The following is a 24233-nucleotide window of genomic DNA, read 5'->3' as shown; positions in this document are numbered from 1 at the left end:
CATCTGTGATTATTACGGTGGTGGTTCTGAGGCTTCGTTGCAGGACGGGAGGGATGGACAGGAAGAAGAGCCGCTCTGCAAACAGGAGCCGGCTAGTGGGGTTTCCTGGGGAGGAGATGCAGGAAGTCTGTGTGGGCGACCCAAGCACAGGGAGCAAGCTCCTCAACCCGGAGGTGAGCAAGCAGGGGGAGCCCCCTTGCTAAGAGTGTCTTGTTGGCGACAGAGGCCACCAGGTGGCAGGAGGTTTGACATCTCACAGGCTCCTTCCAGAGAACAGGCCATTCTAATTCCATGAGGAGGCTTGTCCTTTCAGATATTGCATAGGTCATCCGGGCTCAGCCAGTGGCCTTCTTCCCAGGGGTCTCCGACCTTCCTGTCTGTACGCCCGGGGTAGCCCTGAGCATGTGGATTTGGGGGACCTGGGTTTTGCTCTTTTAGCTTCTCAAGCCAGACCAGTGTCCCCTCTTCCTTCCCTTTGTGGGTTCCTGCTGCCCCCGGAATGAAATGTCATCTCCGTGGCATCTGACCTCTCCTGGTCACTCCAGTGGCCAGGAGGGGTAAAGCAGAAGGCGGCAGAGAGGGTTTGCCAGGATTAAGGTGTAAGGGGAGGTGCACGGACTGGGCTGGGTGGACCCCTGGGGTGACAGCACCCACTTACAACATTTCTAACGCTCACATCTCCAGGCTGCTCCCCTTTCCCTGAGTCCCAGATGCAAACATACAACCGTCACTCTGCACACAGAAAGCCAAGTTCACAAAGTTTGTTCTCCAAACTGCTCTCCTCTGCAAACAGCAGCACCATCACTGCTCAAATGCCAACCTCGAAATCAGGCATCACTGCGACCCCTCTCTCCCCTTCTCCCGCCATCAGCCCACCCTCTCCATTCTGTCCACCTGTTCCTAAATCTCTCTCGGTCGTCCTCTTCCCCCCACCTCCTTAAGGCACCATCATCCACATCAGGACCACCGCAGGGCTTCCCAGCTGCTCTCCCAGCAGAAATGCTGCTAGGGGCAAGCACTGGGCACACACCAGCTCTCCCTTTACATGTAACCGTCATAGCAGGCAGGGGTCATTATGTCAAGACTTATACAGATAAGGAAACAAGCTCAGAGAGACTGGGAGACCTGCCATGGTCACACCACTGCTTTGTAATTGCTTCAGCGTCCAGCTGGTTCCGACCACACCTGCATTGCTCCACCACCCACAAGATGTCTGAAATAGAAATACGGCGGTGAGATTGGGGTGGGGCTGAGGGTGCAGGAGCTCAGATCATTCAGGGAGGTTCGTGTGTCCATTCTCCTGAATTTCCTTGTCACCTGCAAAGATGGTGAGTTGAATTTGCAATTCTGATACCTCTATCCTCCCCTGCCTCTACCCTCTTGATGTTCATAAGAATTCAGCACCCAGAAGTTATCAGAATCTCCCAGCTGCTCTTACAGGGGCAGTTGACATTTTCTGGACCAATCCACAGTTACTTCTATCTTCTTTCTTTTGCAACACAGGTTATGAAAGCAGAAATAGTCGTGGTAGGGACAACATGATTAAAACATGGAAACTGTGGCGAGCCCAAGGGAGAACACTAAATCCTTTGCACAGGGGTCCTGAAGGTGGGCCTCAGTCAACGATGTTGCTGTAGGGAAAGATGATCAGCTGGGGTCCAGCAGCTTGAAGAAGCGCGGGGACCAGAAGAGGGGCAGATGACAGTTACAGTGGACTGAAGCCAGGCATCTCCAGGCCGGAGCTGGTCTGCTCGCAGATCCCTCAGTGGGTGCCCTTCCAGTGAAGGAGGTCACTGGGGTGTACTGGGGCTCTGCCTCTGGAGCCCCAAACTTGCTTCCCGTTCCAACTCTGTCACTTCAACAGCTCGTGTCTTTGGCTAGCTGGTCAACTTCTCTGAGCCTCTGCTACCCTGTATGTAAATGAGGAGGTAAATATGTGAAAGTGATAGCTGCTCCGTCCTGTCTGACTCCGCAGCTCCACGGACTGTAGCCTGCCAGGCTCCTCTGTCCGTGGGATTCTCCAGGCAAGAATACTGGAGTGGGTTGCCATGCCCTTCTCCAGGGGATCTTCCCAACCCAGGATGGAACCTCGGTCTCCTGCATTGCAGGCAGATTCTTTACCAGCTGAGCCACCAGGGAAGCCCGAATGAGGAAGTAACATGTAGCTATTTCAGAGAGGGTGAGTAAAAGTGTAGGTTGCTAACGCAAGAACTCTTTTTTCTTTTAATTGAGGTGAACCTACGGAAGATAAAACCACCCTTGTTAAAGGGCACACTTGTGTGGGATTCAGTGCATTCACGATGATGTGCAACCAGCGCCCTGTCTGGTTTCAACACCTTCCAGCTCCCCAAGAGGGGCCCTGCTCCCATTCTGAATCTGCTCCTCCCCACAACCCATTAGGAAGGGAGGTCCTAATCTCATCTCCAGGTCCAGTCAGCTGAGACCCCCGCCCTGCTCCTAAGCCTGAGTCCCTCACACCCACCCAGCAGCCATGCTGCTCTGCTCACCAGCCCAAGAAGGCTTTTTCAGTGTGAGATTCTGGCTCCTGGGCCCCTGAACATCTATTCAGTTCAAACAAACATTTACCAACACCCCCTGGGGCTAAGCCTGGGGAATTCATGGGGAAATTCTCTACAATTCACAACAGCTTTATCCTGGCAAAGGCTCTGAGAAGTCTGCCTGTAATTAAACATTTAAAACTGTGTCCCATTCTTCTCTGACCAGAGACCCTTTAATCTTATCAAAGGGGCACCCAGGCCCTCTCTGTGGGCCCCCATTTCAGGGGATACATTGGGAATCTCTGGCCTTGTGGAAAAACATCAATTGAGCACCTCCGAATGCAGGTCCTCTGGATAAACGATTTCATCTCCATTGTGCACCACTTCTTCATAACTAGCAAGATCTTGGCTGCAGGGAAATTACATTTTAAAAGTTTTTTTTTTTAATGGAGGTATAATTTATATGTAAGACAAAATGCCTCCTTTCAAGAGTAGAGTTTTGGGAGCTTTAACAAGTGCATTTGGTCAGGTAACCACCTCCAACACTCAAGATACAGAACAATTCCAATGCCCCCGGCACTTCCTCATGGCCCTTCGCAGCCGCCCCTCTTCTGACCCCAGACTCCACACAGTGCCTGTCGCTTTAGCCTTGCCTTTTCAGAGTGTCATCTGAATGGACTCACACCGCAGGCTTCTTTAGCTCAGCATGAAGCACCTGAGGTCGTCTGTGTGGCTGGAGATGCGTTGGTCCTTTCATCGCTGACTCGCATTCCAGCATGAGGAACTGAGCCCCAGTTTGTCTGTTCACCTGCCCGTCAAAGGTGTGGGGGTCGATCCCAGTTTGGGGCAATGATGAGTAAAGCCACAAAAAGACACTCGCAGACAGGTTTTTGGACAAATATGAGCCTTCATTTTTCTTAGGTGAATATCTAGCAGTGGAGTTTGCTGGGTTGTATGGTAGATTCGTGTTTAACTTTTAAAGAAACCGCCAAACTGGTTTTCAAAGCAGTCGAGCCATTTTGCATTCCCACCAGCAATGCAGGGGACTTCTATCTGCTCTGTATCCTGGCCAGCATGGAGTATTGTAACGTTTTAAAAATTTGCTTTAATCATTCTAATAGATACATAACAGGAAATAGCATTTTAAGCCAGCTTACTCTGTAATTTTTAATAAATTCTGGTATGGGCTAAATTGTGTCCCTCTCACCCACTGCAGTACTCTTGCCTAGAAAATCCCATGGGCGGAGGAGCCTGGTAGCCTGGTAGGCTTCAGTACATGGGGTCACAAAGAGTCGGACACGACTGAGCGACTTCACTTTCACTTTTCCCTTTCATGCATTGGAGAAGGAAATGGCAACCCACTCCAGTGTTCTTGCCCGGAGAATCCCAGGGACGGGGGAGCCTGGTGGGCTGCCGTCTCTGGGGTCGCATAGGGTCGGACACGACTGAAGTGACTTAGCAGCAGCAGCAGCAACAAAGATACCTAAAAGTCCTACCCCCTCATATCTAGAAGAAGTCTAGTTAAAATTACGCCATTAGGGTGGCACTAATTCAATGAGACTGTCCTTATTAAAAGGGGAAATTTAAATGCAGAGACTGACAGACACAGAGGGAAGTACATGTGAAGAGACACAGAGAAGACAGCGTCTGTGAGGCGAGGAACTCACCCTGTCGGCATCTTGATCTCTGACTTCAGCTTCCAGGCCGAGAGAGACTAAATCTCTGTTTTCTTCTAAGTCACCCAGTCTGTGGTACTTTGTTACGGCGACCACAGGAAGCTAACACAGACAGGACGACACAGGTGACATATCTAAGTTTTGAACCCTGTTGATAAAATGGCCTAACCGTCCCTCCTGACTGCAGGAATGCAACATAACCAGCGTCTCTGCATCTCCCCGGGTGCTTCTGTCTTTGCCTGGCTGGCGCCTGCCTCCTAGAGGAAACCTTCTTCCAGGAAGTAGGATGAAGGGAAATGGAGGGTGTGCAGAGACCCCTGCTTTGAGAGATGAGCTGAGAAGGGGCTAGCTGCAGGTAGAAGTCTCAGTCTGGTTTTTGTTTTTCAAACAGGGCAGGCCTGGGCTTCCCTGGTGGCTCAGTGGTAAAAAATCCTCCTGTCAAAGCAGGAGACACCGGTTCCACACCCGATCTGGAAAGATCCCACGTGCCGCCGAGCCACTAAGCCAGTAAGCCACCACTCAGGGGCTTACAGCCCGTGCTCTAGAGTCCAGGAGCCACAGCTACTGGGCCCACCATGCTGCAACCACTGAAGTCCTCTCCCCTAGAGCCAGGGCTCCGCAACACAGGAAGCCACCGCAATGACAAGCCCACGCACTGCCTTGAAGAGTAGTGCCCCCTCGCCCGCAGCCAGAGAAAAACCCTCACAGCAAGGAATATCCCCACAGACAGAATAAACAAATAAATAATATGTAAATAAGATAATTTCCTGTCTCCTTCACTCCCCCAGCTCCAGGGCCCAGCAGCAGGATCTCCCCACCGCGTGACTGAATGAGACGTGGCTTCATCAGAAGGCAACTCATTCACCTGGAGGAACCATGAACAACTGACGGCAAAAGTCTTGGGGACAAACAGTGGAAACGGTTGCACGAAGTAAGAATGCACTTACTGCCCCGTGGTACATGAAACATGGTTAGAGGCAATATGTCATGTGTATTTTTACCCCAATTAAAAAAAACAAAACAGTAAGAACCACGAGGGGAGTGCAGATGATGCGTCAGGCACCTCGCTCAGCACCATATATCTGAGTCTTGTTATCTCCCTGCAGGACGAAGTCGCGGCCCTACTGAGGTACTTGGAGACAGTCACAGAGAGAGGTTCAGTCACTTGCTCAAGGCCACACAGGGCCTGGCATAAGGATGCTCTGCAGGCAGTCGCTGCTCGCGAGCCGGCCCGGGAGACAGCAGGTGCTGGCCTGGTGTACCCCGAGCGGCTGCAGCAGCGCGCTGGCCTCGAGCGCCCGGCCGCACAGGATTGGCTACTGGGAAGGGGGCGGGGCTCCCGGCGGCCGGGGGCGGGGTCGCTCCGAGCCGTAAATACGGCGCCACATGGCAGGGGCTGGGGAGGCCCGGGGGCGGTGCGGAAAGCGCAGGCGCACTGCGTGGGGGTGCGATTCGGCCTCACCGGCCCCTCCGCGGCCGTGACTTCTCGCGAGAGGAGGAGCAGGGGGCGGGGCCGGTGGAGGGGCGGCCTCGAGAGGCGCCGCCGGTGGCGAGGCGTTGGAGGCGCGAGCTGCGGCGCGAGGTGAGGTGATGCGAGGGGACGTGAGGGGTGCGCGAGGTGAGGCGAGCGGCGAGATGAGGGGTGCAGGGTGAGGTGAGGCGAGGGGCGCAGGACCGGGGTGGCGCCGGCGAGCCGGGGCTGGTCCTGCCCCCTCAGCCGCCGGGGCAGGTCCGGTGCAGCCCCGGGCCGAGCCCCCGCGCCGTCGCTGTGTGACCTTGGCCGGGCTCGCACCGTCTCTGAGCCCCAGTCCTGCGGGGGTGAGGGAGACCTGGACCGGGCGCTGGAGCTCGCGGCTGGTCAACTCCCGCCGTCGGGGCTGGTCCCCGCCCGTTTTGGCCGCCGGGCATCGATCCTGCAGGGGGCCGGCGGCGGCCGAGGGGTCTTCGGCTTCCCCCTCGGGCTGGTCGGGAGCGTGGAGCGGGAGCAGGCGCTCGGGGCTCCGGCGCGGGGCCGGGCACCCCGGGCGCACGCGTCCCCGCACCAGCCTATTGCAGGGGGGGCCCCGCCCGATGCCCTGGGCCGCCCGAAGCCGCGGGCATTCCCCCGACCCGCTGACCGCTGGCCTGAACTGCAGCCCTGGCCGAGGCGGGCGCGTCCTGGAAGAGCACCGCTCAGATGAGCCTTTGCTCCAGAAACAGCGCGAGGAAGCCATGTATTAGTCGCGAACAGTAGGACTTATATCTTCCACTTGGGCTCGCAGCCACCAAGACATCTCCGGCGAGCCTTTGGCTGGAGCCGAGGTTCCGTCTGGCGCGGAGCACAACAAGCCATAGTGTTCCTGTGATTATTGAATTGTTTATTTTATGATTCGACGCCGGAGAGACTCGGGAGACCCTGGATGAATGAGAATGTGGATTGGGGGAGAGTGGATGCAAGCGCATCTCTAAGGAGACTGTCCCCTAATGTGTGGGTCCAGGCAGGGGGCAGCTGAGAAACAGCTCAGCTGGTCCTCACCTGCCCCCAAATCAGGACACAGTCTAGCCCTTCTCTGTGAACATCTGGTGTTGGGAATGTGAGACAGGGCTGGTGTCAGGGTGAAAAAGGAGATACTGGGAAGATTTTTTTTAATTGAAATATAATTGATGTAGCATTGTGTAAGTTTAAGATGTGCAGAGTGTTGATTTGATACACTTATATATTGCAACACTACCACCTAAGTGTCTGCTAACACCTAGGAAATTGTTGCCTGAGGGGAGCGCTGCTGAGAATTTAGAGTGCCTGCATGGAAATGCATGGATGTTCGCTTTCTTGCCAGATGGTCTGTAAGACGTTGGGCTGGTGTTTTCAAGCCAGCAGTGCTGTTCGCTGCCACTCAGTGTGCACCTGCTTCATCAGCTGAGCAAACTGAGCCTCTCATCCTTCGTAAGATGCCAGGTAGGGCTCGAAGCTGGTGGCATGGGTAGCCTGACTGTAATACCCTGTGATTAGCGTTGTCATCTAGGTGTTTACAAAGTGCGAAGAAAGAGGGAGCAGCTAAACTCGTTGTTAGGTGTTGCAGAAGTTTTCCATAGTGGAGGTGACATGAGTTGGGCCTTGAGAGATGAGTGAAGTTTGGGGAGAACATTCCAGGGTGTGTGGAAACGAGGAAGTGAATGGAATGTTTGAGGGGAGGGAGCAGTGAGTCCCTGTGTTGATTGGAGGATGGGGTTTGAGGATTGAAATGCAAACCAAGGCCAGAAAGAGGTTTCTGATCGAAGGGCCTTGAATGCTTTGCCAGGGAGCTTGGACTTTATCCTCTTGGTGAGGGGTAGTCAAGGTTTGGGGTGGAATGTGAAAGATGTGTTTTAGAGAAGTAATCCTTGTGAGAACAGAGGAATGGGTCCAGGGTATCAGGAGATGGAGACTGAATTGGGTGCAGTTAAAGGGGGCGTGGGTCAGAACAGTGGCTGAGAGTCAGGAAGGGTGTCGGCTTGAAAGAAGCAGGAGAGTCCACAGTGCTACTGCACTCTGTGGGATGCGGTGAGAGGGAAAGGAAAAAGGCCGAAGTAACCAGGATGTCTCACGTGGGTGCTGAGGAGGGCCAGTACCTGAGCTAGGGAATACTGGAGCAAATGTAGAGAAGGAAGGGGCTAAAATGCATCTGATTTTTAGGCTTGTGAAATTTACGGTATGTGTGGGCCATCCTGGGTGAGATGTGCTCTTGGAGAGAAAGAATGTGCCCTGGGAGGGAATCCTGGGGAATGCCAGCAGGAAAGGGGTAGATGGCAGAAGAGGAGCACGTTGGATGGTTGACAAAGGAAATGTAGCTTACAGTCATTACTGCATAGTCACTAAGGCTAGTGAGTGGTTCTCTTCCAGAAAAGTGTCAGGTTGAAGTGCCGTTCCTGGGTAAGAGACAGGATATTGATAATACTGAAACAAATGCTGCTATTTGTAGTTTTTTTAAACTAACATCTTCAGTTTCAATTTTTAGATTGTTTCTTTCTCTTTTTCTTCAGAGAGGAGTGGCTAGTTTCACAGTACTTAGTGGGTCTGTGGCTGCAGCCAGGCTCATCGTTCACCAGTCATTTGCCAGCAGATGTGCTTAATGATAACTGACTCAGTAACTCAGCACTTCCTGTACTTAACCAAGGTGGTGGTTTCTGTAACTGCTTAGAGAACTGAATTTCAGAGAGGAATAGGAAACACTGGGTGTAGTTGATGGGGGAGAAGGGGTGGACGGCTGCACAGAGCACAAGAGAGTGAAGGAAATGGAGCCTCTGTGGCTCCCGGAGTACTGTCAATTGGTACTTCTCCTTCCAGGCAGGAGAACGGAAGAATCTTTGGGGAAAGTGAGTAGCCTGAGAAAGGATCTCAAAATAATGACAGGAAGGTCCACAGTAAGGAGGCCCAATTGGATCACTCACTAACGAAGCTCATAGTTAATAACTCCCTTCTAGAGTCCAAAGCTTCCAGTTCTTTTAATCCCTTTCCCCTTAAATAGGACTGGATAACCAGGGACACAGAGAAGGCAATGGCACCCCACTCCAGCACTCTTGCTTGGAAAACCCCATGGACGGAGGAGCCTGGTAGGCTGCAGTCCATGGGGTCACAAAGAGTCGGACATGACTGAGCAACTTCACTTTGACTTTTCACTTTCACGCATTGGAGAAGGAAATGGCAACCCACTCCAGTGTTCTTGCCTGGAGAATCCCAGGGACAGGGGAGCCTGGTGGGCTGCCGTCCATGGGGTCACACGGAGTTGGACTCGACTGAAGTGACTTAGCAGCAGCAGCAGCAGCAACCAGGGACAAGCGACGAAACCTCTGATTGGGAAGACAGAGATCGTGACACACACTTGGAAGCAGTAGAGAGTACGCCGGAAGAAAACTTAAAAAGCATACTGTCACTAACGCACACGTGGAGCTGGAAAATACTGCATCAGTAGACAAGCACAAAGCGCTCTTTTTTATGTACATTATTGGAGTATAGTTGCTTTACAACGTTGTGTTTCTGCTGTACAGCAAAGTGAATCCGCCACACTTATACATATATCCCCTCTTTCCTTGGGTTTCCTTTCCATTTAGGAAAAGGTCACCACAGAGGATTGAGGATTTTTTTTTGTTTTAAAAGGGCATTCAGAAATCCAAAAAGATGAGTCATGTGTATAAATACAGTGGAAGAAATAAAAAACTCAGTAGGTGAAGAAGTTGACAGCTCAGGAAATAGAACAACAACAAAAAGAGATGGAAAATGAGAGAAAAAAGAAAATTAAATGATCAGATTAGGCAGTTTACATAATAAGCGTTTCAGCAAGAAATGGGATAAAATCATCCACAAAATTATAAGGTAAATCCTGAAACCAAAACTTCCTCCTTTGAAGGGGCCCACTGAGTGACCAGCACCACAGATGAAAATGCAGGTATCTGCCACTCACCTCGTCTGTTCAGTTCCCAATTTGGATATTCAGAGTGTGGGGAGCAGGTTTGTATAGGGAGGAATACTGAATTTCTGGTAGTGACTAGTGAGAGTTTGGAAGCAAGGAGTTTATTTGAAAGTGCATCTGAAGGTGTGTGTTTCAGAATTTCCATGGTGAGACTTCACATGGAGAGAGAACCATGCACACTCTCTCCAAGACACACTGCTGTGAAATTTCAGAACTCTGGACTAAGAAGATTGTGTTAGCTTCTAGAGAAAGAACAAAGGCCACCAGCGGGTCATCACAGGATGAGCAGAATGGCTTGGGAACCATCTACAGGAGCACTGGAAGCTAGGAGGCAAGAGAGCATTGCTTTCACAATTCTGAAGGAAAATATTTTACCTTGAATTTTAAAATCAGGCAAAGAAGGGTAGAATAAAGATATTTTCACACTTGCTCCAAAAATTTGTCTCTCATGTATTTTAAAGAAATGACTGGCAAGCGTACTTTCCCAGAATAAGGTGGGGAATCTGGAAAGTCAGAACTAGAAGAGATAGAATTATCCTCAGAGAAAAGGTGAAAAGAATCTGCTGGGTAGGTGGAGAAGCTGGGATGCCAGCCAAGCCAGGCACTGGGTACGGATAGCAGGTATCTCATGACTTGAGCCTCGATGTTTCCTCAAAGGGATTTTTTGGGGAAGATGAAAGTCAGAGTCCCTGGTGCCCTGAAGCATCTGGAGGGAAGATGCAGACAGTTGGCAGAGCAGGGGTTGTAGTAGTGATAGTACATAGAAAACAAAGCAAATGAAAGCACGAGACTGTGAACAAGTTCCGGGGAAAATAAGCCGTTGTGCAGGAAAGGAAAATAATTATGGTGTATTGCAAGGCTTTGCTGTGAATAGCCTTTGCGCAACGGTAATAATTTATGTAAACATTGAATATCGCTCTCATTAAAATGATGATATGCCTGTCTGGAGGAGGCGTGGAGATGAGCGTGGCATGCTTGTTTGAAGGGCTGATGGAGGAAAGAAAGACTGCATTTCTGCCTGCTGCCTGCCACTATTTGGGGAAGTCAGTGGATGATACCCAAGCTGAACTATTCGGTTATCGCCCAGGGCGATTACTTAGAGGCAGGTGGTAACACCAAAAGAGACAGCTAAGAATGAGGGAGGGACTTCCCTGGCAGTCCAGTGGTTAAGACTCTGTGCTTCCGCTGCAGGGGTACGGGTTTGATCCCTGGCCGAGGAACTGTGATCGCACGTGCCGCATGGCCAAAAACAAACAAGAATGGGGGAGAAAGATGGAGATGGGTAACAGGAAAGCAGGGACTGAGGGCTGTGTTTACAGTTGATAATGTAATCCTTTAACATACATACATAACGTTGATCAAAATGAAGACAAAGCACTACGCTTCCCACTCTAATGAAGGAAGAGGCCAGACCCTTGGTATTCTGTGTGCAGCTGAATCACTCACCAGGCCCTTTTTATGGAGAGAGTTTACTTGTTCTTATTTCCTGTCCATTGTTGTTACTGTTCTCAGGATCCTGTCTCTTGGCTGTGGTCACATATCAGAGATTTGGTGCTTTCTTTAGCTTTTTTCTTTTAACTTGTTAAAGAATTTCATTCATGGGGTTCTTGTGGCAAGAATACTGGAGTGGTTTGACATTCCCTCCTCCAGTGGATCACGTTTTGGCAGAAACTTAGGTCATACCTGAATGGTCTAGTGGTTTTCCCTACTTTCTTCAATTTAAGTCTGAATTTGGCAATAAGGAGTTCATGATCTGAGCCATAGTCAGCTCCTGGTCTTGTTTTTTCTGACTGTATAGAGCTTCTCCATCTTTGGCTGCAAAGAATATAATCAATCTGGCTTCGGTGTCAACCATCTGGTGATGTCCATGTGTAGAGTCTTCTCTTGTGTTGTTGGAAGAGGGTGTTTGCTATGACCAGTTCTCTTGGCAGAACTCTTTGCCCTGCTTCATTCTGTACTCCAAGGCCAAATTTGCCTGTTACTCCAGGTGTTTCTTGATTTCCTACTTTTGCATTCTAGTCCCTTATAATGAAAAGGACATCTTTTTTGGGTGTTAGTTCTAGAAGGTCTTGTAGGTCTTCATAGAACTGTTCAGCTTCTTCAGCGTTACTGGTTGGGGCATAGACTTGGATTACCATGATATTGAATGGTTCGCCTTGGAAATGAACAGAGATCATATTTAATATTCAATTCAGTTCAGTCGCTCAGTCGTGTCTGACTCTTTGCAACCCCATGAATCACAGCATGCCGGGCCTCCCTGTCCATCACCAACTCCCGGAGTTCACTCAAACTCATGTCCATTGAGTTGGTGATGCCATCCCTTCTCCTCCTGCCCCCAATCTCTCCCAGCATCAGGGTCTTTTCCAATAAATCAACTCTTCGCATGAGGTGGCCAAAGTACTGGAGTTTCAGCTTCAACATCAGTCCTTCCAATGAACACCCAGGACTGATCTCCTTTAGGATAGACTGGTTGGATCTCCTTGCAGTCCAAGGGACTCTCAAGAGTCTTCTCCAACACCACAGTTCAAAAGCATCAATTCTTCGGCACTCAGCTTTCTTCATAGTCCAACTCTCACATCCATACACGACCACTGGAAAAACCATAGCCTTGACTAGACGGACCTTTGTTGGCAAAGTAACGTCTCTGCTTTTTAATATGCTATCTGCTGCTGCTGATGCTGCTAAGTCGCTTCAGTTGTATCCAGCTCTGTGCAACCCCATAGACAGCAGCCCACCAGGCTCCTCTGTCCCTGGGATTCTCCAGGCAAGAACACTGGAGTGGGTTGCCATTTCCTTCTCCAATGCATGAAAGTGAAAAGTGAAAGTAAAGTCGCTCAGTCGTGCCCGACTCTTAGCGACCCCATGGACTGCAGCCTACCAGGCTCCTCCGTCCATGGGATTTTCCAGGCAAGAGTACTGGAGTGGGGTGCCATTGCCTTCTCCGAATATGCTATATAGGTTGGTCATAACTTTCCTTCCAAGGAGTAAGTGTCTTTTAACTTCATATTAGGTGATGACAAATGAGACAGAGAAGAAGCAGGTAGGGTGGGCTGGCAGGGTGGGGAGTGATCAGGGCTGCCCTTGCTGATGAGGTGAGGTGCCGAGGTGAGCCACAGGATTCCCGGGTGTGAGCCATCCAGGCAGTGGGAGCCTGGTTGGTGCGGGTGGTGGACAGCGAGGAGGCCACTGTGGCTCGAGTGGGGCCATTGATGGGGAGTGAAAGGCATGGGAGTGTGGGATCCCAGGTCTGTAGGGCTGGTCATGGGCCATCGTAAGTACTGGAAATGGGAAGACATTGGACCCCAGTGATTGAGAGTTTGAGCAGAGCCGTGACGGGATCTGACCTTGGCGGAATAACCGTGGCTGCACTGTATGGACACGAGAGCAGAGGCGGGGAGGCCGGGTCAGAGGTCAGAGGCTGCTGCAGTGACTCGGGTGAGAGCTGGCTGCAGAGGCTAGGGTCTGCGTGTATTAGGAAGATAAAGCCCTTAATCGGGTTTTTCAGCTAATCGTAGTAAAACTTATTATCTATTTTCCCTTGAAATAATTTCTTTGAATTGACTTAGCTCTGGGAAATGAGTTATTGTTTGGATTCCAGAGTTAAGTACCTCGCAACGAGTATTTGAGTCCTGTGAGGAACACAGAAGAAATAGTAGACATGACCCCTGTCTCCCAAGAACCTGAAATCTAATTTGGGAAAATGGGGCCAGAGTGCCTACCTTAGTATCCTGGCTACTGTGAGGCTCTCCCTGGGCTCAAACACCAGGTGTGAAGACACAATGTCAATAGATGGCTGTCTGTGCTGTGGCCAGCTCTCTGGGAAGTTACTTTATTTCAAAGGCTGAGTTTGGCTCAGTGTTCATTCAGGTGTCCTGGGATGAACATCAACCTTTGGTTCTCATCAATGTCACCATTTATTACTTATTTTTATTTGGATACACTGTCAGATTTAGTTCTCAGGGTTAACTGAATACAAGTGAAGTAATTTTACAAGCAAATAAACCCCCAATAGTCATCCTAGATAGCATATTGAAAAGCAGAGACGTTACTTTGCCAACAAAGGTCCGTCTAGTCAAGGCTATGGTTTTTCCAGTGGTCATGTATGGGTGTGAGAGTTGGACTGTGAAAAAAGCTGAGTGCCGAAGAATTGATGCTTTTGAACTGTGGTGTTGGAGAAGACTCTTGAGAGTCCCTTGGACTGCAAGGAGATCCAACCAGTCCATTCTGAAGGAGATCAGCCCTGGGATTTCTTTGGAAGGAATGATGCTAAAGCTGAAACTCCAGTACTTTGGCCACCTCATGCGAAGAGTTGACTCATTGGAAAAGACTCTGATGCTGGGAGGGATTGGGGGCAGGAGGAGAAGGGGACGACAGAGGATGAGATGGCTGGATGGCATCACCAACTCGATAGACGTGAGTTTGAGTGAACTCCGGGAGATGGTGATGGACAGGGAGGCCTGGCATGCTGCGATTCATGGGGTTGCAAAGAGTCGGACACAACTGAGCGACTGAACTGAACTGAAACCCCCAATGCTGGTGGCATGAAGTGAAAATACACCTTTCAATAGGGGTTTTAATCCAGCACCAGAGCATCAGTTGCAGGACTGGGCAATAGAGGGTGCAGAGAGTAAATGTTGATTTCACTGACAAACTTTCCAGATTTCTGTCGACTGCAGTGATGAGAACCACAGGGAATTATTTGCCTTATATAGTGTTTGCAAAGCTGGATAAGAAGTAGATAGTTTCTGGTCTCTTTGCCAGTAGCATAAATAAATAAAATTTGAAACATTGTTGGACTTCTTAATGAAGGTCATGTCATTTGATTTAAGGCTCAGAAGTTGGTTATTTGGACAAGGAGAAGCGAATTCTCTCAGAAATAAAGGTGATAAAAATTTGAGTGCCTAGAAAAACCAACCAATTCCACATTAAATATTTCCTGAGAGGCTGGTAGAGTGTAATAGTTGAGAACGTAGGCTCTGAAATCAGTTGTCAAATGTCAACTCTGAGCAGTGGTAGCTGTTCACACTTGGGCAACTTGCCTGGCTATTTTGCCCTAACTCTATCAAAATTATTGTGAGGATTAAATAACTTGAGAAATGCAGACCTTATATCAGCACTTTGGAAAGCATATTAGCTACTATTGTTTTTATTATAAAATTAATTAAAATCGTACATTCTTGTTTGACTGCTAATAACTGGATATTGATAGATAGCATGACTAATAATAAAAATGTTATATTTGAGAGCCACATGAAACAGAAAGATAAAAGGGCCAGTGGTATAGTGTAAAGAACATGCTTTACTATTTTACAACATTTAGCTGATATTTTCTCATTTTCATCCTCTCAGTATCTCTGGGTAGCAGGAAGACCTTGATTATTCTTGTTTTATAGGTAAAGAAGTAAAACTCAGACTTAAAGAAATACGCCAGGCCGCTCGGCAGAGACTGGCCTGGGCCTCGGAATCCTTGTCCTTCTCTTCGCAGTCTCTAAGCGTGTGTGCAGGACTTCAGCGCTGGTGTTCTTGTCGTCCATGGTGGGAGTGAGTGACAGCTGGTTAGTTGCATAGAGTTTATGCTGAAAAGTTTTAACTCTCGGAGATTGAATGAATAAGACCGCTCACATTTTTTCCCCTTCCAGTCAAATGCATTGAGGTATAATTTACATGCAATCAAATGCACGCATTTTAAGCGTTAACTTCCATGACAGATATACCCACCTGTGTAACCACCCTTACAGACAATGGAATAGAAAATGTCCCTCGCCCACATTTCCCCCTGTCCCTTGGCAGTTGATGCTTTCTGTTAACTAATTTTGCCTTTTATGAACTTGAAAGTGAAATCATGTGGCGTGTGCTCTTTCGTGTCTGGGTTCATCTGCAGGATCCGTCTGTGTGGTTATGTGTATGGATGTGTGAATCGGCGTGTATGGATGTGTGAATCGGCGTGTATGGATGTGTGAATCAGTGACTCGTTCTTTTTTATCGTTGAGCGGTTTTTCTGCCGAATGTGCACACCAGTTTGTTGATTCATTCACTTGGTGGGGTTGTTTTCAGTTTGTAGTAATTTTGAATGAAGTCACAGTGAACATTCTTATACAGACCTTTGTGTGGACAGTAATCTCATTCACGGATAGTGTCTTTGGTGTTATCTAAAAGGTATCGCCATATGCAAGGTCGTTTAAGTTTTCTTCTCGGAGCTTTAATCGTTTTGCATTTTTCATTTAGGTCTCTTATCCATTTTGAGTTAATTTCTGTGAGGGGTGTAAAGTCTGTGTCTAGATTCTTTTTTTTGACGTGTGGATGTCCGGTTGCTCCAGCACCATTTGTTGCAGTCTTCTTCCATTGTTCTGCCTTTGCTCCTTTGTTAAAAATCAGTTGGCCGTATGGGGGTCTGTTTCTGGGCTCCATTCTGTCCCACTGATCTAGTTCTCTATTTTTTGCCAATACCACACCATTTTGATGACTGCAGCTTTGTGGTAAATCTTGAAGCCTCATAGCATCAATCTTCCAGCTTTATTCTTCTCCTTCAGTATTGTTTGGCTACTCTGGGTCTTTTGCCTCCATGTACAAACTTTAGAAAGAGTTTGTTGATGTCTGCAAAGAACTTGCTGGGATTTTGGCTGGGATTAATCTGTCGATGGAGCTGGGAAGAACTGACATCTTGACAATATTGAGTCTTCCTATCCTTAGTTTGCACATGGAATATCTCTTCATTTATTTAGTTCTGATGATTTCATTCATCAGAATTTTTCAGTTTTCTTCATAGAGATCTTGTACATATTAAATTTATACATAAGTATTATATTTTGGGAAGGTGCTAATAAATGGAATTGTGTTTTTAATTTCAAATTCCACTTGTTCATTGCTGATATATAGGAAAATGGTTAACTTTTGTATATTAACCTTTTGCCCCACAAACTTGCTGTAATCACTTGAGCCCATAAAATTTTATAATTGAAAAATGATAATCTAAGATTCATATATCATATTTTGATGGTCAGTTTGATTCATCTTTAAATAGAATCCCTAAGCTTTATTCTAGAACATCTGCTGTTATGGATCTTATAGAACCTTCCAGGAAATGAAAAATCTGTACAATCTTTTTGACTTTTTGAATGTCTCAGCATAAAAAAAAAAAACTTGGTCTGTATGCAAAAAAAGCTGGTATCAATTTTTTTCATAATAACCAAAAAAGAGAACTAACTCCAAAGTTCGTCAGTTGGTAAATGGATAAACAGATAATGGTTTATCCACATAGCAAGTACTGTTCAGCCGTGAAACAAGCGACATCCTAGACAAATCTCAAAAGCATCTTGTTAAGTGAAGGAAGCCAAATACAAGCTCTCGCTTCCTGTGTAATTCCATTTCTGTGACATTCTAGAAGAGGCAGGACTACAGGGCAGATAACAGATTGGCAGCTGCCTGGGGCTGGATGTTGGGGACGGTGTGGGAACTTTGGGGGATGATGGGAATGTTCTGTGTCTTAAACACAGTGTTCATTTGCCCAGACTAATCAGACTGTGCAGTTTAAAAGAGTGTGTTTTTTTGTGTAAAAATCATACCTCAGTAAACTTCACTTAGGAAAAAAAAGCGGAGGTGCTAATGTGATTTAATCAGGAAAGAGCAGTCTTCTAAACAAATGGGGCACTGGAACAGCAGGGTATCGATAGGGGGAAAAAAGAATCTCAGCTTCTCCCTCTGGAATACTTGTATTGGATATTCTATACTGGCTGAAATTCTCTGCATCTAACATTCCTTTCCACAACAACAGATCCATTAATTTCCATTTATTACCACTCACTGTTTAATTCTGACTGGTTTGATCATTTGTATCTGTCTGCTTCTGCTTCTTCTTCTGCTTAGTCACTTAGTCATGTCCGACTCTTTGTGACCTCATGGACTGTAGCCCGCCAGGCTCCTCTGTCCATGGGATTCTCTAAGCAAGAATACTGGAGTTGAGTTGCCATGCCCTCCTCCAGGGGGTCTTCTCAACCCAGGGATGGAACTCAATCCACATTGCAGGTGGATTCTTCACCGTCTGAGCCATGAGGGAAGCCCAAGAATACTGGAGTGGGTAGCCTATCTCTTCTCCAGGGGATCCTCCCAACCCAGGAACCAAACCGGGGTCTCCTGCATTGCAGGCAGATTTGTATACTATGTAGTAAATACACAAACACACACAGACCCACAAACCCCAGTCCAAATGACAAAATAAACATCCATATATTAGTGAGGGCTCTCCAGAAAAACAACCCAGTAAGGGGTGTGTGTGTACATGTCTGTGCGTGTGTGTGTCTGCGTGTGTGTTTATCACAAGGAATTGCCTGCATAAAAATTGGTGTGGAGGCTGAGAAGTTCAGACCCAGGGAGCCGCTGGTGGGTTCCAATCTGAGTCTGAGACCTGAGAACCAGGAACGCCCGTGGTGAGGGTTCCAATGCTTGTCCGAGTCTGAAGGCAGGAAGCCAGCGCTCCAGCTCAAAGACAGTCGGTGGAGCGAGGGAAGTCTCTCTTCCTTTGCCCTTTTGTTCTAGTCAGGCTTTCAACAAAGTGGGCGAGGCTAACCTACACGGGCGAGGACCATCTGCTTTACTCGGCCTACCGATTCAAACTTGAATCTCATCCAGAATCACCCTCACAGACACGCTGGAGTGTGGGACCAACCACCTGCGCAGCCGTAGCTCAGTCAAGTTGACGTATGAAGTTAGCACACACCGCTGGACCTTTCTGTACTGTTCTGCCATTAAACTGTGGGAAATGCCCTTACACGTGTCTGACTGTGGGTCTGGCCACGTGGCCCTCGCTTTCAATGTGTTGGGGTGACACGCTCCTGAGCGTGAGGGAGGTCGGCCCTCAGCTCTGTGTCACAGACCTCCCCATCTTCCTGGACTCCTGTCTGTCGTTGGCATGACGGCTCCTTCAGACCAGCAGCCGTAGGTGGGCAGCCAGCTTGCCTGGGGTGCTTGCCTCCAGGGGTGGCCACGTCTGCTTTGGCATCATACCCTGCCCTGTGTGAGCAGAAATGCTTAACAGCCCCCCCTCCTTGAGCCCAGAAACTCTACCTAGACACAGTGTTCTGCTTTGGTAGAAAACCAGCCCTCCAGAGATGAAACTTCTAGCTCAGCTCTGCTGTTGGTTCTGTTGCTGGAGGCAAAAGCTCGAGACTGACAGGGAGCATTTCCTCTGTGAAGGCTCTTCTTGCTCTGCTGCTTCAAAACTGGTGGGGCTTTTTGTTGACCGCTTTTTGAAATACTGGGAGATTTATGTTCAGAAATAATGCCCTTATTTTATGAATCAGAAATTACTTTATGAGGTCACTGTTGTTCCCTGACATGTTTTTGAAGCTGTCTGTGGTTCTCAGCAGGCTTCCCCAGTGGCTCAGCACATCCGCCTGTAATGCAGGGGATACAGGAGATGCGGGTTTGATCCCTGGGTCAGGAAGATCCCCTGGAGGAGGGCATGGCAACCTACTCCAGTATTCTTGCCAGGAGAGTCCCATGGGCAGAAGAGCCTGGCAGACTGCAGTTCACGGGGTCACACAGTCGGACACGACTGAAGTGTCTAAGCACGCTCGTCGGTTCTCAGCCTGGCTTTGCCTGTCATTCTGCTATCTCCCCCAGAGGACGGGGATGTGTTGCCTGGATTATCTGGCTTGAGCTGCCCAGGCTGCTGGGCCAGAAGTTCCCGGATGTCCCGCTCCCTTTTGAAGAGTAAAGCTTGCTGCTGGCAGTGCTGTGTGCTAGTCTCTGCTCTGTTCGCTCCTCTGCTCTCTCGTCGCAGTTCCGAGACGCTGTATTTTTGGGCTCCGTGCATGTGTGAAGGCAGCCATGGTCCTTCCTCCCGGAGCACTGCTCTCACAGGCCATTTAATGCGCGCAGCCCGTTGGGTTTCCACCACTGCTGCTTTTGTGGCTTGTTTGAGGTTAAAGATGACAACACAGAGGACTGCCCTTGTTCCTTGATGTTGAAATGAACCGTGGCCTCAGCCTCGTGGGTCAGCGCTGCCTCGCCTGGTGTGTAGGGCGCGTCCCCGTGGTGTGGAAGGGCTGGAAGGGGCCATGACGTGGCAGGACGCCGGGGTGAGACAAGGCTCCCGGACCAGTCGCCCAGTGAGTAACCAGACGCAGCGTCTCCACTGTCCCAAGGAGAAGACCTGTCCTGTTTTTGTGCAATAACCCCCAATTATAAATTTTTAAAACTTTAGTGTTTGCTTAATAAACAGATTGCAGGTAGAGTCACCTGTGGAGCTTTTGCACGGGTTGTACAAGTAACCTGTGGCCCCAGCAGCAGGCTCGGAGCTTAGCCTCAGACAGTTCTCTACCATATTTAGGCCTTGCTTTAGTTTTTACCCACTGTCCAACATTTGCCGTATTCATGCAGCATCACCTCTTGGAAATTCCTCCACAAGTCGACTGTTACCGCTCTAATGCATTTTTCTTCCTCCAATGTTTTCTTTGTGGTAAAATACACATAACATGAAACTTACCACCTAGGCCGTGTTTAAGGGCTCAGTTCAATGACATGAGCACGTTCATGTCACTTGAACGTGACATAGCTCTTGTGCAGCCGTCACCACCATCCGTTGAGAGAACTCCTGTCATCGTCCCATCAGACTCTGTACCCACTGGACACTGGCTCCCCACCCCTCCCCAGCCCCTGGCAGTGGCTCTTCTACTTTCTGTCTCTATGAGTCTGAGTCCTTTAGGAACCTCATGTAAGTGGGAAGACAATATTTGTCTTTTTTGTGACTGTGATCGTGTCTTTTCCTTGCAATTATTAATAAAGAGAGTCAGAGTTTGTAAACAGTGTAGACACCGGCATTTATTAGTGTCGTATACTGCTTCTTGGTTGAAAAATAAAGCGTTTAGGTCATCAGGCCAGGTGGTTCTTTGCATTATGAACATGCGGCTGATCTGTGCCTGTGTCCACAAGATGCGACCGTGGCTCAGCATCACTGCTACTCTGTTTGTTGGTCTTAATATTAAAAGTGAAAACTGGTCTCTTAAATCACCTGACATCTTAAGTTACTTTTTCCCTTTGCTGCTTTCTCAGCCTGTAGCAAACTTTAAAAAAAAAAAAAATATATATATATATATGGTTTCATCTTCATCTTTATAAACTGTTCACCCTGGCACATCCTTGAGAAGGGATGGTCTTGAAATCTTCAGTGACATGGGTACTTGTGATCTAGTTTAAAAATAGGTTGTAAAAGTGTGTGATTATAACCATTACCATTAAAAGGGTATTGAAAGCTGTTGCAGTGTTGCTGCTGCTTTTTTCACTCACACCCACTCGCAGGGAGCCAGCTAAAGCTGCAGCAACAGTTGTACAAGAGACAGCAGGATACCTCACCAGCAGTCTTGCTTCAGGATTTCTGTGGTGTGGCTCATTACCTGTCTGCTGCTGCTGCTGCTGCTGAGTCACTTCAGTCGTGTCCAACTCTGTGCGACCCCATAGACGCCAGCCCACCAGGCTCCCCGTCCCTGGGACTCTCCAGGCACAGACCCTGGAGCAGCTGCTGTTTCCTCCCAATGTGTAATAATTACATGTTGCTGTTCAGTTGCCAAGTTGTGTCCAACTCTTTGCGACCCCACGGGCTGCAGCACGCCAGGCCTCCCTGTGCTTCACTATTTCCCAGAGCTCACTCAAACTCATGTCCATTGAGTCAGTGATGCCATCCAGCCATCTCATCCTGTGTCACCGCCTTCTCCTCCTGCCCTCAGTCTTTCCCAGCATCAGGATCTTTTCCAGTGAGTCAGTTCTTTGCATCAGGTGGCCAGAGTATTGAAGCTTCAGCATCAGTCCTTCTGATGAATATTCAGGGTTGATTTCCTTTAGGATTGACTGGTTGCATCTCTCTGCTGTCTAAGGAACTCTTGAGAGTCTTTTCCAGCACCACAGTCTGCCAACGTCTTTACCATGAGTATGTTTCACTTTCCCATTAAAAAAAAAAAGTGAATTAAGGGTAAACAAAAGCTGCAAAGGTGCATAGAGATTGTATTCAAATTTCTGCCTAATGAAAATGTGTTGGATACCAGGTGCATAGTCTACTAGAAACGTAGACTCAGAGGTATACACTGGGAGTTGTCCCAGAGAGTGCTCAGCGCGGGACTCTCCTTTGGACTTCCCAAGACGAGCTCCGTCCCTCTGTGCCCCGATGTCCACAGCGCGAGAAGCCCTGGACGGCTTAGCAAGCAGCCCATTCTGGGTCCGGGCCCACCTGTGGTTATTGGGCACTCCTTCCATGGGTTTGATTCATTTTCGGGTTTTCTCTTCTGGAGTTGCCCCCTCTGCCATGCGACAGCCCTCCACAGTGCTGAAGCCCCAGCACACACGTGTCTTCCCTCCTGAGCATCCGCCGGTGCTGTGGGGTGAAGGCTGAGCCCCGGCAGAAGCCTGCCCAGATCACGCGCTCCCTCGGCCTCTCACGGGGCCCGGCTCACGTGTTCGTTTGGATGATGTGGACGCAGCAGAAGGGGCTTGGGGTGGGGCAAGGGGGTCACATCACGTGGGGAAGCTGACGCCCACCCACCAGGTCCCCCACAAAGCTCAGCTCACAGAGGGTGAAGAGGTGGAGAAGCAGCCCCTCCTGTCGGGGCTGCAGGCTGGGAGAGGACCTTAATCACTCACTTGGCCTCTGTTGTCTTCCAGCTTCCTCAGAGCACGGCGTCCTGTCTCTACCAGAAGCCGAAGTGAAAGGGCCCAGGGAAAGGCCTGGGCATCCATGGACACGATGACCAAGAGCCGGCTCTTCCGCCTGTGGCTGGTCTTGGGGTCCGCCTTCATGGTCCTCCTGATCATCGTGTACTGGGACAACATGGGCCCCGCCCACTTCAACCTGCACACGGCCCTCTCCAGGCCGCATGCGCTAAAGCCCTTCCCCAGCCCCAATTCAGCGTCCGGGGACGTCTTCACCTCCAGCCTTGAGATTTTGGAGAGCTTCGTCAGGGAGAAGCAGGGTCCCCTTTTGAGTAAAAGGGTGGAGCAGCCTTCCCTGCCGGCCTCCAGCAAGCCTGTGCTCGGCAACCTGGAGGAGAGCGTGAGGGGCTACGACTGGTCCAGCCACGCTGCCCAGCAGAGTGCAGACCCGGACGCACGGCAGGCCGAGCGGAGGAGCGTGCTGAGGGGGTTCTGCGCCAACGACAGCTTTGTGTTCCCCACCAAGGAGCGCTCCTTCGACGACATCCCCAACTACGAGCTGAACCACCTCATCGTGGACGACCGCCACGGGGTCATCTACTGCTACGTGCCCAAGGTGGCCTGCACCAACTGGAAGCGCGTGATGATCGTCCTGAGCCAGAGCCTCTCGGACCAGGGCACGCCCTACCGCGACCCGCTGGACATCCCCCGGGAGTACGTGCACAACTCCAGCACCCACCTGACCTTCAACAAGTTCTGGCGGCGTTACGGGAAGTTCTCCAGGCACCTCATGAAGATTAAACTGAAGAAGTACACCAAGTTCCTGTTTGTGCGCGACCCCTTCGTCCGCCTCATCTCGGCTTTCCGCAGCAAGTTCGAGCTGGAGAACGAGGAGTTCTACCAGAAGTTCGCGGTGCCCATGCTGAAGAGGTACTCCAACCACACCAGCCTGCCCGCCTCGGTCAGCGAGGCCTTCAGCGCCGGCCTCAGGCTGTCCTTCGCCACCTTCATCCAGTACCTGCTGGACCCGGACACCGAGCAGCTGGCGCCCTTCAACGAGCACTGGAGGCAGGTGCACCGGCTCTGCCACCCCTGCCAGATCGACTACGACTTCGTGGGGAAGCTGGAGACCCTGGACCAGGACGCCGCCCAGCTGCTGCGGCTGCTGAAGGTGGACAAGCTGCTGCAGTTCCCCCCGAGTTACCGGAACAGGACTGCCAGCAGCTGGGAGGAAGGCTGGTTTGCCAAAATCCCCCTGGCCTGGAGGCAGCAGCTTTACAAACTGTACGAAGCAGATTTTGTTCTCTTCGGCTACCCCAAGCCCGAAAATCTACTTAGAGACTGAAGGCGCTGGGGGAATCCCGAACACCAAAAAACAAGTGCTTCTGCTGTCCTTTCAACCTGAAGGGAGGGCCTGTGGCGCCGTGGCCGTCCTCCAGGGCACGGAGCGCTGGCCTGCCACATATATTTTTTTACGGCTTCGTTTCTCTCCTGGTGTGACGCATCGCAGAATTCCACAGTGCTCTGTTGACGAGCCCGCTGGAAACTCCTGGAACGGATCACACCCACACTCCAGTTTGTAAAATAACCTATGGTTTTGCAGTCTAGACTTACTGTTTACTCCTTCCCTGCATTCACTGAGTACTGTTAATTCATTGAGTACTGCATTCATTGAGTTAATATTGTTTTTTTAAGATTAATATATTTCAGATATTTAATATGAAAAGTGGAGAAGGAAGTGGTGTGGAGTAAAAGGTTACACCTGCTCCTGCCGCCTGCACTGTGGTTCTTCCGGCTGGGCAGCATGCTCACCAGGGCCCCGAGCAACACCGTGGCCCGCGCTGAGGCTTCAGGGCCTCGATTTCAGGAAGGGAGGGTTCCTGGTTGTCTTCCGCAGGAGGGAGGGCCTTGGGTTTAAGACGGCCTTCCTGTGTTTGTGCAAGGGCAGCACACCCTCCAGGAGGGAAAGCTGCTTTGTTTAGTCGCTCCGCCGTGTC

The 24233-nt window shown here is 49.7% G+C and overlaps 1 protein-coding gene across 4 annotated transcripts; it reads left to right on the top strand.

The window, feature by feature from the left end:
* Positions 1 to 4588: 4588 nt before the first annotated feature.
* Positions 4589 to 24002, top strand: CHST12 (carbohydrate sulfotransferase 12). Of its 4 annotated transcripts, XM_061402344.1 has the most exons (3): positions 4589 to 4681; positions 4963 to 5105; positions 22249 to 24002. In XM_061402344.1, exon 3 carries the CDS (start codon positions 22322 to 22324, stop codon positions 23579 to 23581), a length of 1260 nt encoding a protein of 419 aa, XP_061258328.1. In that variant the 5' UTR covers positions 4589 to 4681; positions 4963 to 5105; positions 22249 to 22321; the 3' UTR covers positions 23582 to 24002. The 4 variants fall into 4 exon arrangements, with proteins under 4 accessions (XP_061258328.1, XP_061258326.1, XP_061258327.1 ...); XM_061402342.1 differs by lacking the exons at positions 4589 to 4681; positions 4963 to 5105 and adding an exon at positions 5657 to 5756; XM_061402343.1 differs by lacking the exons at positions 4589 to 4681; positions 4963 to 5105 and adding an exon at positions 5688 to 5792.
* The last annotated feature ends 231 nt before the right edge of the window (positions 24003 to 24233 follow it).

Source organism: Bos javanicus, chromosome 25 (assembly GCF_032452875.1).
Source record: "Bos javanicus breed banteng chromosome 25, ARS-OSU_banteng_1.0, whole genome shotgun sequence".
NCBI classification, from domain to species: domain Eukaryota; kingdom Metazoa; phylum Chordata; class Mammalia; order Artiodactyla; family Bovidae; genus Bos; species Bos javanicus.
Note: the sequence above shows the minus strand (reverse complement) of the source record. Positions and strands in the feature narration are given on the sequence as shown.